General features: G+C 47.2%; 1 protein-coding gene across 1 annotated transcript; it reads left to right on the top strand.

The window, feature by feature from the left end:
* Positions 1–12,633: 12,633 nt before the first annotated feature.
* LOC145403876 (uncharacterized) lies at positions 12,634–13,980 on the top strand. The gene has a single exon (XM_080275522.1). The coding sequence runs from the start codon at positions 12,634–12,636 to the stop codon at positions 13,978–13,980; it is 1,347 nt and encodes a 448-aa protein (XP_080131648.1).
* Positions 13,981–14,770: the final 790 nt, after the last annotated feature.

The raw sequence follows: 14,770 nt of genomic DNA, 5'->3' as shown, positions 1-14,770 counted from the left end.
TACTGGTGATGTCAGTCCCTGCCCATTTGCCATCTAGGGCGGGACTGTTGCCTCCCCACGTGTTTGCCGTGCGTGGCATCCCGTAATGCTGGGAGACGGGAGTCCTGGAGGTTGAGTGATGCTGCATGGTGCGCCCTGCAGCTAGCAATACACCTCTTTGGTCCCTTATTCTGGCTAGACGGGTGGCCTGGTTGGGCCCGACCAGGTCAATCGGCTGGTCACTGGCTAGCCATCCAGGCTAGTCATCTAGTGGCCTTAGGGTCAAGCGGGCACTGGGGGACCTGGTGGCTCCTATCGTCCTGGAGTCACCCTTGTCAGGGTCCCTTGGTGGTTACCTGCGTATACTTTCCCACTACCTCTGGGGTCGCCAGTGGTGCTTTCCCTGGCATATGGCCTCCCCTTGTTGGGCTCCATGGTGGGTGGAGGGGTGGGGGAATGAAGGTTGTTTTCTTTTGAATATGGCTTCTAAAAATTTTTCAGCTGACGACCCTGGTTCCGTCCCTGACCATCCTTCAGAGTCTCCCTCCTGTGCGCCTCTTGTGCCTCTGGCTGGTGAGGCCCACATTGCCACCTTGGAACCATACCTGCCTGGTTCCAGTGGTTTCCGTTCAGTGGCCACTACAAAGAAGAAGAGCCGGCAACAGACATCATCATCTTGTGGACATGCCCGTGAGGTCCTGCCAGGTGTCTATGAGAGGGTTGATTTCCCAAGGTACTACACCATTCGTACTCTGGATGGTCAGCCTATTGGGAATCTGGACATTTTTACTGTTCATCGGCGCATTGTATCAATCTGTGGGAGAGAGCCAAAGATTTCACCTCAGGGGGATGGTAGCCTCCTAGTGGAGGTTACATCCCCTGAAGAGGGTTCCCGGCTGGCTGCCCAGTGTAAGGACCCGGATGCGCTGTTTTCTTGTGTCCCTCATGCGTTTTTCAATCAGTGTCGAGGTGTTGTTTTCTCCAAAGACTTACTTCGCTACAGTGAAGAGAAGCTACTTGAAGAACTCCAGGTCCACAGGGTTGTCAAAGTGGAGAGGTTTCAGAAGAAGGTTGATGGTGTACTTACCCCAACTCCATCCTTGTTGCTGACGTTCGACTGTACTGTTCTGCCTTCATCCATCAAGGTGGCTTGGTTGTCCCTTAGGGTCAAACCCTTTGTCCCAAATCCACGACGCTGCTACCACTGTCAGATGTACGGGCATGTTGGGCGAGCCTGTCGTCGTTTGCAACAGGGCCTCCCAGTGGTGTGTGTCAGTTGTGGAGCATCCACTCATGCAGGACAGGACTGTCCTGGACCTGTTTGTTGTTTGCACTGTGGCGAGGCACATCCTGCTTCATCTAAAGACTGTGCTCGGTTTTGCTTGGAGAAGGAGATCCTCCTCATCCGTAATCGTGATAAAATAAGCTTTCCTGAGGCCAGGAGTAGAGCCATGTCATCTGTTTTCCATAACGGAGTGTCTTATGCGTCAGTTTTGTCCGGTCATAGCCGTCCTCATCGTCCTGTCCAGCAGCAGACTCGAGTTCCTCCTGTTGTGTCAGCTCCTATGCCTTCATCTGTTGATACCATGCCAGTGCAACAATCTCCCGTACTTGCAATGGTTGCCGCTACAGTTCAAGACTCGACCTCTACATCTATGGTATCCCCTAGTAGTCATGGTGCACATTCTTCATTTGCTAAGCGTCATCGTGGTTCCTCAGAGTCTTTGAGTCTTGAAGATCCTCCAAGCAAGGTGTCGGTCGTGGAGTCCACATCCTCTGTAGTTAGTCCATCTGTGCAACAGCCCTCGGACCCTGCTTCTGGGTCTTCGGGGGCTCCTGGGGTGTCAGGTCAGTCTGGCACCTCTTCCTCCGGGGAATCGGATGTTCCTCCTCCGGTTACCTCTGAGGATCCTGTCCTGCCCCCTCCACGTTTGGAGGCCAGGACCCCAATCCCTCCTGCTCGACCTCTTGGTTCACTGGGAGCCCCGGGCAGGGTCCGGAGTAGCTCTTCCTCTCCTGCTGGGCAGCGACGGATGTCTGTGAAGTCTCCCAACACTTCGCAGACCCCAGGCCCTCGTTCTAGCCATGCTGCTGCCCGTGGCAAGCCCCTTAGTGGGCGTATCCGGATTCCCAAGAAGATTGTCTCCCAGGGTCGCTCAGTGGTTTCCACTAAGTGACCCTTTCTTTTGTGTATATAGTTCCTCCATTTTAATATTTTTAGTATTTTTTTATGGTTTTCTGTTTGTCCCTCTCCCCTGTCCCTTTTTATTTCCGTAGTTTTAATGGCTAATATTATTCAATGGAACTGCCGTGGTTTACGAGCCAACTGGGAGGAACTCCGTTGGATTCTGGCTGAGTATTCACCTGTGTGTGTTTGCCTACAAGAGACAATGGTTGGAGATGCTGCGCCACCCAGTCCACCTGGTTACCAGGTTTTTTATTCAGATCCTCTTCCTGGACAGGGTCATGGTGGGGGTGTGGCTATTCTAGTACGCAGTGACATACCTTTCACTGCTGTGAATCTTAACACTCCACTGCAGGCTGTTGCTCTCCAGATTTTCCTTCCCCGTCGTTATACTGTGTGCTCTTTGTACCTCCCTCCTAGTGCCACTATTGAGAGGGTTGATCTTGAAAATCTTATTCGGGCACTTCCGTCACCCTATTTCTTGCTGGGTGACATGAACAGTCATCATCCCCTGTGGGGTGGCTCCACAGCTGATGCTAGAGGTACTATGTTAGCCTCCATTGTGGAGGATGTGGACCTGTACATTTTAAATTCTGGTGAAGTTACTTACTTCCATAGTCAAACGGGTATTTTTACTTCTATTGATTTGTCTTTGTGCTCTGCAGGGGTAGCCCTGAATTTTACATGGGCTGTGTTACCAGACTTACATGGCAGTGACCACTTCCCTATTTTATTAAGATCGACACAGAGTGCGCCTCGGCGTCGTCTTCCCCGCTGGCGCTTGGATAGGGCGGTCTGGCCGGTTTTTGAGGAGCTGTGTTCCCCGAGCCGATGTGTGGAGGATTTTGTCAGCACTGATGCTGCTGTTGATTATTTCACAGACTTACTTCACTCGGCGGCACTGCAGAGTATTCCGAGAACAGCTGGTCACTTTCCTCGCCGTCCAGTTCCCTGGTGGACCGATGAGTGTGCTTCTGCTGTTCGGGCTAAACGTGCTGCTTTCTCCCGACTTCGTCGTCACCGAGGTGACCCTGGTTACTTAGTGGCATATAGGAGGGCCCGAGCTCATGCCCGGTGGGTTATGAAGGAGGCTAGGAGGAAGTCTTGGGCGTCATTTGTTTCTTCAATTTCTTCACAGACTCCTCTCACGAAAGTGTGGAAACGGGTGAGGAAGATTTCAGGGAAATTTCCCGTTCCCTCTCCTCCTGTTTTATCTCGTGCAGGTGTGGTGGTGGCTCATTCTTTGTCTGTTGCCGAGATATTTGCCGCTCATTTTGCTAATGTCTCTAGGAAGGACACCTCATCCCCGTCGGCACGCCGCCGACGGCACCTGGAATCTTTGGGCATTAGTTTTCCATCTACTGCAGATGAGTCGTATAATGTTGCTTTTTCTGCTTCTGAACTTCAGACGGCATTGTCGCAGTGTCGTGACTCTTCTCCAGGCTTGGATGATGTCCCATATGCCTTCTTACACCACTTGCCTGATGCAGCCCTTCATTTTCTGTTGTCACTGTATAACAGAATTTGGTGCAATGGTGGGTTTCCAGCCTCATGGGGTGTTGCTGTGGTTCTCCCCATCCCTAAGCCGGGTAAGGATCACTTGCAGGCCACTAATTATCGCCCTATCTCGCTGACATCTTGCCTTTGTAAGGTCCTTGAAAAAATGGTGAATAGTCGGCTCATGTGGTACTTAGAGAAGGGTGGTTACTTGTCTCCTGTCCAGTGTGGGTTTCGGAAGATGCGGTCGACCACAGATGCTCTCCTTTCTTTAGAATCTTCCATCTGCCAGGCTTTTGCAACTAACCAGCATCATATCACAGTGTTCTTTGATTTGGAGAAGGCGTACGACACTTCCTGGCGTCATGGTATATTACAATCACTTTATGAGTTTGGTCTCCGTGGGCGACTCCCCACTTTTATCCGGGAGTTTTTATCTAATCGTATTATTCGGGTCCGAGTTGGGAGTGAGCTGTCTACTGCACATCCCCTTGAGGATGGTGTGCCACAAGGGAGCATACTAAGTGTTACCCTTTTCGCAGTGGCAATTAACAGCGTTATTTCTGTGCTCCCTGATGGTGTTCGTGGCTCTCTCTATGTTGACGATTTATCAATCTCTGTCACTGCCTCACGGATGTCAATGGCAGAAAGGAGGATGCAGATGGCTCTCAACCATGTCTCTAGATGGGCTGATGACCGAGGTTTTCGATTTTCCTTCAAGAAGACTGTTGCCATGCATTTTTGCCGCATTCGTGGAGTCCACCCTGACCCAAACCTTTTTTTAGACGGGCGTCGTATTTCGTGTTTAAAGGAAACCCGGTTTTTAGGGCTGATTTTTGACAGCCGGTTGACTTGGGTCCCTCACCTGAGGTACGTAAAAGCTGAGTGTCTCAGAGCATTGGGTCTCTTGAAAGTTTTAGCGCACACATACTGGGGAGCTGATCGCAAGACCCTCCTCCTCTTGCATCAGTCTCTGATTTTATCCAAACTTCATTATGGATGTGAAGTTTATTCTTCTGCCTCAGAAGCCCGGCTTCGTAGTTTAGATTCCATACATCATGCTGGTGTTCGTCTCGCCACTGGGGCATTCCGATCTTCCCCGATTTCGAGTTTGTTGGCTGATGCTGGTGTCCTTCCTCTAGACTTGCTCCGCTCTTCCCTTTTGATGCGATGTTGGTATCGCTTATCTCGTCTCCCAGACTCTGTGCCCTTTGTCAAGGTCTCTCAAGATTCTCGGTCACCTATTTTTGCCACTCGGCCATCCTTTCCAAAGCCCTTTGGTTTCAGGGTGCAGTCAGTTATGTCTAGCTTCTCTGTTCCTTCTGTGCCAATCACTCCCCACCGTGTCCCGAGGGTGGGCTACTGGCTTCTCCCCAGGGTGACATTTTGTCGTTTCTTCTCATTCAGTAAGGCCTCCCTTCCTTCTCAGGTTTTATTTTCTCTGTTTTTAGAGCATGCCTCTTCTCATGGGGACTCCATACCAGTTTATACTGATGGATCCAAGTCTGATGCGGGTGTGGGCTTTGGTGTGGTGTTTCCCACCTTCTGTCGAGGTGGGAGCCTCCCTATGACTGCTTCTGTTTTTACGGCTGAGCTGACTGCTATTTTATTTGCCCTTCAGATTCTCTTCACTCTCCCCCACACTGCTTTTACTGTTTTTAGTGACTCACGAAGTGCTCTTTCTGCAATGGAGTCTTTTAATCCCTCTCATCCTTTGGTTATATCCATTTTAGAGTGGCTTTTCCTTTTAGGGCGTCGTGGACGTCGTGTAGATTTCTGTTGGGTTCCAGCTCATGTAGGAGTGGCAGGGAATGAACGAGCTGATCAGCTGGCCAAGGCGGCAGCGGCTCGTCCCCCTCTTGCACAGTCCCCTCTGTATCGTCTGCCTGCTGCAGATATGCGCTCCTGTATTGCCTCCAGAGTTTGGTGCTGTTGGCAGGAGCATTGGGATGCTGTAGGTGCCAATAAGTTGCGCTCGATTTGCCAGAAGGTGGGCTCATTCAGTTACCAGGGCTTCCCTCGTCAATGGGAGACTGCTTTGTGCCGCCTCCGCATTGGCCACACCCGTTTCTCTCATGGCTTTTTAATGGAAAGGGCTCCTCCTCCATTCTGTGATGACTGTCTGGTTCCCTTGACTGTTCGGCACCTGTTGGTGGAGTGCCCTAGTCTTGAGGATTTGCGTCGTCGATTCCTCTCTGACCACCAAACGGATGGTGGTGTGTATCATCTTTCCTCTGTGCTTGGGGAGGATGCCTGTGCCTTGGGAGGGGCAACCCTCTCGTTTGTGAAGGAGGCAGGACTTTTTAAGGACATTTAGAATTTCTTCATTTTGATTGTGTGGTTTATCCTCTGTTTTTTGTTTTTACTTTTTACTTCTTTGTTATACGGCGGCATATGACCCTGGCAGTTGCGCCGCCATGATTATTAAAAAAAAAAAAAAAAAAAAAAAAATTCTCATGATGGAGCTCCTCTTTTGAGCAGTAACGTGGGTGACACTCTCAAGAGTTCATGTGCTAATTTCCTGTCTGATGGTTTTGTCAGTCCTCTGGACAGTAATGACAGGAAATCAGTTAAAATATATCGTGATACAGGTGCTTGCCAATCCCTTATGCTGACCAGTGTTCTAGGCTCTAATGTTAATTCCTCTGATGAAACTGTGATCTTACAAGGTGTAGGGAATAATTACTTCTCTGTCCCTCTGTGCAGAGTGAATTTAGAGTCTGGTTTTGTTAATGGTTCCGTTATGGTTGGGTTGGTTGAGACACTCCCAATGTCAGGTGTAACTTTCTTACTTGGAAATGATATTGGTGGAAGTCAAGTGTGTCCAGCTCCTCAGTTGTCTAGTGAGCCAGTGGCTGCGGCCCAGGATTGTGATGTCCCTGATGTGTTCCCTGCATGTGCTGTCACTAGGGCTAAGTCTAAAGTTACTGGTGATTTAGAGGATAATGATGATGATGATGTTATCCTAGCTGACACTTTTCTTGCTAATTTGGACCACTCACCAGATGAGGCAGTACCCCGTAGTGTTGATAATTTGTCTCGTCAAGAGTTGGTTGAGTTGCAGGTTGCTGACCCTGAGTTGAAAGGTCTAGCTAACTCTGCTTGCAGTGAGGAAGAGTCAGCTGGTGCTTCTACTTGTTATTATGTAAAGTCAGGAGTACTTATGAGGAAGTGGAGACCCCCAACAGCATCAGCCGACTGTGAATGGGAGGTTGTACATCAAGTTGTCATCCCTCGTGTTTGTAGGCAGGATATCATTCGAGTGGCTCATGATTCCAGTTTGGCAGGACACCTTGGAGTGAGGAAGACTGTGGCACGCATTTTGAAACACTTCTACTGGCCAGGTATCTTCAGGGATGTTTCCTGGTATTGTAAGTCTTGTCACACCTGTCAAGTTGTGGGAAAGTGTAATCAGACCGAAAAGGTTGCACCTCTAGTTCCCATTCCTCCTTTTGAGGCGCCTTTCACCCGTGTGTTGGTGGATATTGTGGGCCCTCTTCCTAAGACTTCTTCAGGATTTTCTTATGTGTTGACCATGATTGATATGGCTACTCGTTATCCTGAAGCCATTCCACTTAGAAACATCTCAGCAAAGAACGTGGTTAAGGAAATGCTAGGGTTCTTCACAAAGTTTGGTCTGCCCAAGGAGGTACAGTCAGACCGGGAAGTAATTTCATGTCAAACGTTTTCAAGCAGTCTCTGAAAGAGTTGGGCATCACCCAGATCACGTCTTCAGCTTACCATCCCCAGACCCAAGGAGCGTTGGAGAGATATCATCAAACACTCAAATCGATGCTCAAGAAATACTGTTTGGAACATCAGAAAGACTGGGATAAAGGTCTTCCATTCGTTGTGTTTGCTGCAAGAGAATCTCCAAATGAATCACTGGGCTTCTCACCTTTTGAACTACTGTTTGGCCATGAAGTAAGAGGACCCCTTAAGCTACTCAAGGAATGCTGGCTGTCGGAGGAAGATGACGTCAACCTGCTGGAGTATGTGATGAATTTCAAAGAACGGCTGTCCACTGCTTTACAGCTGGCGAGAGAGAATTTAGGAGCTGCTCAGGAGAAGATGAAGACTTGGTATGATAAGAAGTCCAGGTTACGCCACTTTCAGCCAGGAGATCAGGTTTTGATTCTGCTACCAGTTCATGGGCAACCTCTTCAAGCCAAGTTTAGTGGCCCTTATTTCGTGGAGAAGAAACTCAGTGATGTCAACTATGTCATCGCCACACCAGATCGTAGAAAGAGCAAGCAACTATGTCACATCAACATGCTAAAGTTATATCACAGGCGGGACGAAAATAATCCAGTCTGCACTGTAGCTGTTCCACCCGAGTCTACAAGTGAAGTTCTCCCATGCAGCATGAGCCTGAGTGATAGTTTGGGGAAGAATCCTGATATCATGAATGATCTCCAGACTAAGCTTTCTCATCTACCTCCCAAGGAAAGGCAGGAGTTTTCGGCATTACTGCAGGAGTACCCGCAAGTGTTCCGTGCCACTCCAGGAAGAACTACTGTGTTGATGCATGATGTCGATGTTGGAGACGCAAAGCCAATTAAATTGCCTCCTTACCGTGTGAACCCAGTGAAAGTTCCTCTCATCCAGAAGGAGCTTGGCTACCTGTTGGACCACAAGATGATTGAGCCCTGTCAGAGCGAGTGGAGTTCACCTGTCACTCTAGTCCCTAAGCCAGGTGGGTCACAGAGGCTTTGCATCGACTACAGACGTGTTAATCAGATAACTAAAACAGACACTTACCCTCTCCCTCGCGTGGAAGATTGCATAGACAAGATCGGAAAGGCTAGGTACATAAGTAAGTTTGATTTGTTAAAGGGATACTGGCAAGTACCTATGACTGAGCGTGCTAGGGAGATCTCATGTTTTGTACTATTAGGAAAGACTTTTGCATGGTCTGTAGTGCCATATACAGATTGTTTTAGAGTAATAAGAAATTTCCTTTGTAAATTTCTTTTTTCTTTGTGGGGAGGTGTTACATATCCTATGATTTCATCATCCTTTGTGTAATTTTAACGCACAGTATGCTGCATGTTTGATCACGAGCGTGTTCTGCCTCAGTCCCCCCCTTCTACCGTTATAGTAGAGTAAGTCGTCCTTTCTGTTATTCAGTGCGGGATTGTCGACCGTTTGTCCCCATCGCTTCATTTGCGCGTCCTTATTACAAGTTGTATCAGGCTCTGCTGGCCCCTATATAATGAGCTCAGTCTCTGCATCATTGCCACTTAGATCTGCTCCTCATTTTGTTCACATCTCTGTCCTCCCCTGTACAGATATTATTATTGTGAGTGCTCAAGAAATCTCCAACCATCTAGCAGCTGTGTGTAATTTGAGTATAACTGTTGTTGCATTTTCTCTTGTACTGTATAGCATAAGTTTAATTTGTAGGCCTAGTGAAGTTTGTAATTTATGTAGGGTTCTTTGTCAGTCATTTTTGATAATAGTTTGTATCTGTAATAATTTATCTGGCATTCACTGAGTATTATCTGGTATCTCATTTTATCAGGGCTGACTTAGATAAATTTACTCTTGCTAATTTCGTGTTAATAGAGGCTATTGCAGTTAACCATATATTTAACCTGTTTATTTGCCATTACATTATCTTTATGAGTCCTGAATGTTTTGTTGTTAGTTTGTGCATTAAACTTTAACTTGTAATTTTACCTAACTCTTTTGTTTTGAACCTGGAACTTTACGGGACTGTAGTGATTTTTAGTATTCTCACTTAAAGTGTACATTATCTTTCTCTGTTCCGTAACACCATTCACAACAGTACAGGCCCACAAGGGCTTTAATTACTCTAAGGGAGTAGTCTTCTGTGCGGCCCTGCATGAGTTTTCTGACGTGGAGATTATGGGTATGTGCCCTGACAGTGTCTTCTGTCCGCAAATCAAAGCAGAAATTGGTGACACTTTCTATGGATCCCTCCTACCAGACCATGTTGACATAGGCCCCATACGGCTTAGAGTGAAGTCTTTTCATGACAGGCCCATGCAATGTTATAATTATTTTCAGTATGGACATCTGAAGAAGTTTCGTAGGAACTGGCCTCGCTGCAGTCAATGCTCCTCATTGGAGACACATGACCCCTCAGAATGTGATTCTGGGCCTTATTGTTTTCACTGTCAGGGCCCCCATTCCCCATCGTCCCGTCAGTGTGACATCTACAAATTAGAGCAGGACATAGTGACTGGCAAATACCCAGCGTATTAGCTTTGGAAGTGCTAGGCGAGAGCTAGCCTACAGACGGAAACTTGGAAGACACTCCTTTGCTTCCTCAGTTTCTACTACAGGGAAAGCAGCCCCCTCCTCGGGAGGGAGTAGTGCCACTCAGTTGTCTACCATGACACAGAATAGCTCTACAGCAGAGACTTCTGGGACATCTAAGGATAGACAACCATCCTGCTGCGACTGATTCTCATGTGGGGAAAAGTTGTCCCCATCTCGGTCTGGCGTCCAGAAGGGTCCTGACTGGAATGCGCACCACAGCAGATCTCCAAAGAGTATCCCGTTAAGTATCGAAGGCCCGGTAAAGGGGTCCCACAACCACTTTAATCATCAGCCTTTGTCATCTGTTTCTGGTGCCTGTGCCTTGCCCCATGGCAGTAGTAGCACCTGTGGTCGGCAGCCACCAGTCTCTGAGGCAGAGAAAGACAAGAAGAGAAAGATCAGTCCCCAGTCTAATGATGACGATATAGAGGGAGTGGAGCGTCTACCTCTGAAAAATAAGTCTTCACTACTCACAACCTCTCCTACTCAAAAGAAATCAAAGTTGGCCTTTAACAATACACACGATGGTAGAAACATTCAGGAGCGCTCTTCTCGGTCTAGGGAACATAGCCCTCGCTGTCCTGGAACAACACACCAGTAAGAAGTGCAAAAGAACCGTCGAGGAGGCTCCTTAAACAGGTTGGACCGTAAACGTTTAGTCATAGAAGGTTATCGATCAGAACTTCTTATGGAAATTGCGCCATCCTCGCATATTGAGTCCCGTTAGGTACGGCTTACATCCTCTTCAGCATATCATGCCTACGATTATTCAGTGGAATTGTAGGGGTTTACGCGCTAATTGCGACGAAATTGCTATCTTGAAGACCACGTTTGACTGGGATGTCCTTTGCCTGCAAGAAACGAAGTTGGGTTATTATCCTTTCAACCCAGGACTCAACTATGCATATTATAGTTCACTACCACCCGCAGGTCTTCGGGCAAAAGGTGGGGCAGCCATTGTCGTCAAAAAAAGCATTTATCATACTCGAGTGGATCTTCCAACTCGCCTGCAGGCCTGTGCTGTGCAGGTATTACTGGACAAACTGTACACTGTTCACTGTATCTCCCTCCTAATGACGCGGTACAGCTTGATGAACTCCTGGAGCTGGTGGAGATGCTGCAACCTGTTTTGTTACTCGGTGATTTTAATGCCCACAACATTGTGGGGTGGGAACTGCACTGATGAACGTGGTGCTATGGTTGAATCAGTACTCCTGCTAAAGAATCCATCATTAATTAACGTTGGTGCTCCTACACACCACAAGTTGCACTCAAACTCCTACTCCTCCATTGATCTAAGTATTTGTTCCTCCTATTTATTGCTCTCACTCAATTGGTCTATGTCACAATGTCTGCATGGTAGCGACCATTTCCTAATCATAATTGACACCCTTAACGGATCGCCTCCATCAGCGCCTCCAAAGTGGTGTGTGGATAAGGCTGACTGGGAAAGTTTTCTGCTGCCTTCGATTGTTCTGTTGATTTCTCATCTTTTGAGGCTCACATCCAGGCATATGATTATTTCGTTGCCCAGGTCATAGAGAGTGCTCACGTTTCTATTCCCAGTTCTTCTGTCAATTTTCGTCGTCCAGTTGTCCCTTGGTCGGATAAAACATGTACTAACTTCAGACGCATTACACGGTCTTGTTATAGACGCTTCTCAGGAAAATTAATGTATCGTAAATCATTAGCAAAAAAACGTAAATATTTTAAATGGGCTAAACGTAATTCGTGGCACAAATCTATAGGAAGTGTTACATCTAAAACACCCATAGGGAGAGTTTGGGCCAAAGTGAGGAAGCTGTCTGGTAAATTTGCTCCCCACCCACCTCCTTGTCTCAAGGTGGACGGAGCTGTGGTTTCAGACCCGGAAAAGGTGTCGAACATCCTTGTACACCATTTTGCCAATATTTCAGGTTCAGCGGGGCGCCAGTCAGTACCTCCTCTGGGCTCTGCGGTGCTGGACCATGCAAGTAGTTCCGGCTCAGTGGGGAGCACATCAGCTGTGTTGGACCAGGAAGTATATAATAGGCGTTTTACATTCCGAGAATTGACTCAAGCCCTACGAGCCACAGGGTCATCTGCTCCTGGCGAAGATGGCATACATTACGAAATGATTCGCCACATTCCACATGAGTATCTGCAACTTTTGCTAGATATTTACAATGCAATTTGGTTTTCCCGCCACCATTCCCAAGAGCTGGAGGACGTCAGTCATTATTCCCATTCCTAAGCCTGGAAGAGATGCCACACTTCCAACAAGTTATAGACCTATAGCACTTGCCAGTTGTTTGTGCAAATTATTTGAGAAGATGGTTAACCATTGGATAGCCTGGTGGCTGGAGACTGGAGGCCACATTTCCTTCGTACAGTTCGGTTTTCGTAGAAATCGATCCACCATGGACCCTCTTTTGCGCCTGACAACAGATATTCAGAATGGATTCATTACTAGCAAATATACTCCAGGAGTCTTTTGACTTGGAGAAAGCATATGATACAATATGGCGTTTGGGTTTATTGTCCAGCTTACGATCTAAAGGTTTGTATGGGACCATGTTCCAGTTCCTGCCGAGTTTTCTTCACACGCGTTATATCCGAGTCCGAATTGGTCGCACAGTCTCCCCCAAGTTCTGCAACCAAAGGGGGTACCCCAAGGCAGAGTTTTAAGTGTCACATGTTTCATCATGACCATCAATGGAGTAGCCGAAAGAGTTGAGAATGAAGCTCTGATCCAGAGTTCACTCTTTGTTGACAACTTTGCAATATACTGTACTGCAGCCGACCCTAATACTACAAAACTGCAGTTGCAAAATGCCATCAATGCAGCACAAATGTGGGCTGAGGAGTGGGGCTTTCGCTTCTCTCCCGAAAAAACCATGGCTATCAAGTTCTCGAGGAGGAATCCAACAGCAATTCCTCACCTACTCCTGGGAGATAACATCTTGCCCTATGAAGATAAGGTACGTTTCTTGGGGCTTACTCTTGACAGTAGACTCACCTGGAAGGACCATATTCTACAGCTAAAGGCCACTGTTACACGGTCCCTAGATATCCTTAAGGTTCTTAGTGGGAAGTTTTGGGGTGCTGACAGACCAGCACTTCTCCGACTATATGATGCCCTATGTCGTTCCAAATTGGAATATGGTTGCCAGATATACTCCTCAGCGGCCAAGTCTACCCTTAAGCTTTCAGACCCTATTCATAACTCAGGAATGAGAATCTGCACGGATGCCTTCTGCACTTCCCCTGCAGAGAGTCTGTACATTATGGCGGGTGAGCTACGCTTGGATCTTCGCAGAGTGGACCTTAGTTTGCGGCTAATGTTTAAGACTCAGACTCCCCTGTCTAACCCTGTTTACCGTCTGATGAAGGACTTTCGTCTGGCACAGAAGTATGGGGAACGTAAGAGTTTTCCAAGGCCTCTTCATATCCGTATGCATGGGTTTTTACAGGACACCTTCTTCCACAAAGTCCAGGTACGGCAAATTTCTTATTCTCCGATCCCTCCTTGGATTATTCCAGAGACCCATGTTTGCAAACCGGCCTGTACTAAGCATTCGAGATGTTCAGCTGAAGTTAAAGCCCTGTTTCTTGAACATTCTCAGATTCATGCTTTAACCACTAAAATTTATACAGATGGGTCAAAATTGGATTCTGGCGTTGGCTGCGCAGTAATCCTTGAGGAAACTGTGCATCAGGCGAGACTCCATGGTGCCGCTTCAGTTTTTACCTCTGAGCTTCACGCTAGTGTCCATGCGTTAAAACTAGCTTATGCCCGTAGGGACAGCCAGTTTATCCTATACTCTGACTCGCTGAGTGCCCTTACAGCCATTCAGAATTTTTCCAGCAATTACCCTTTGGTCCAGCAAATTCAGGAGTGGCTGTATCGTTTAGCTTCCCGTCGCAAAAGACTTCAGTTTTGCTGGATTCCTGCTCACGTAGGTTTGCCAGACAACGAGGAGGCAGATGTCTCTGCTAAGGAAGCCGTTCATGGTACGCTAGGCAACTTTCCTCTCTTTTGCCGATCTTAGGCGACAGATATCAGTTTTTATCAGGAGGAAGTGGCAGGAAAGGTGGTCATTCCCCACTGTTACAAACAATAATTGAAAGCAATACATCCTTCTGTGCAGGTTTGGCCAGTGTCGGACAGCACCCCGAGCAGGCGCTTGGATGTTGTTCTGACCAGACTTCGTATAGGTCATACACGGTTAACACACGGCGATATTTTATGTGGAGACGCTCCCATTTGTGAGGCTTGAAACATCCTTGTGACGGTGGAACATGTTTTAGTTCACTGCAGAGAATTTCATATTCTCCAGAGCACTGTGGGTTTTGATACCCGCAGTCTCCCACGTTCTGGGTATTTCTGCAGATATTCTTCAGGTTGCGAAATTATCAGAATGTGATATACTTTATATTTAGCATAGATTTTTTGGTCCATTTTTTTTTTTTTTAATTAGGCGCTGAATGACCACATCGGTCCTAGTGCCCGGCCTTTGTGCCATACCTTTATTACTCACTCCATTCAAATTTGTTATTGATTATTTTATCCTCCACGAAATTCTCATAGCCTCATAAATGTTTTTGGAATTTTAGATGCCTCTGGAAGTGTTTCCCTATGATTTATAATTTAAACAAAGAATTTCGTGGAAGATAAAATAATCAATAAATTTGAATGAAGCTAGTTTTAACGCATGGACAATTCGTGAGTAGGTAAGAGATGGGTGAGAGCTAGGAGGGTTAGGTGTGGCAGGGAGGTTTTGAAACTGAGGGATAAAAGAGAAAAAGATAGAGTATCAGGAGAAATTGAAAGATGAGTGG

Source organism: Coenobita brevimanus, chromosome 7, assembly GCF_032717465.1.
Source record: "Coenobita brevimanus isolate Jiangsu-jjx chromosome 7, ASM3271746v2, whole genome shotgun sequence".
In the NCBI taxonomy this organism is placed as follows: Eukaryota; Metazoa; Arthropoda; class Malacostraca; order Decapoda; family Coenobitidae; genus Coenobita; species Coenobita brevimanus.
Note: the sequence above shows the minus strand (reverse complement) of the source record. Positions and strands in the feature narration are given on the sequence as shown.

Excerpts from the sequence above, each read along its gene's own strand:
- LOC145403876 (XM_080275522.1), top strand. The coding sequence starts at position 12,634 with ATGACCATCAATGGAGTAGCCGAAAGAGTTGAGAATGAAGCTCTGATC.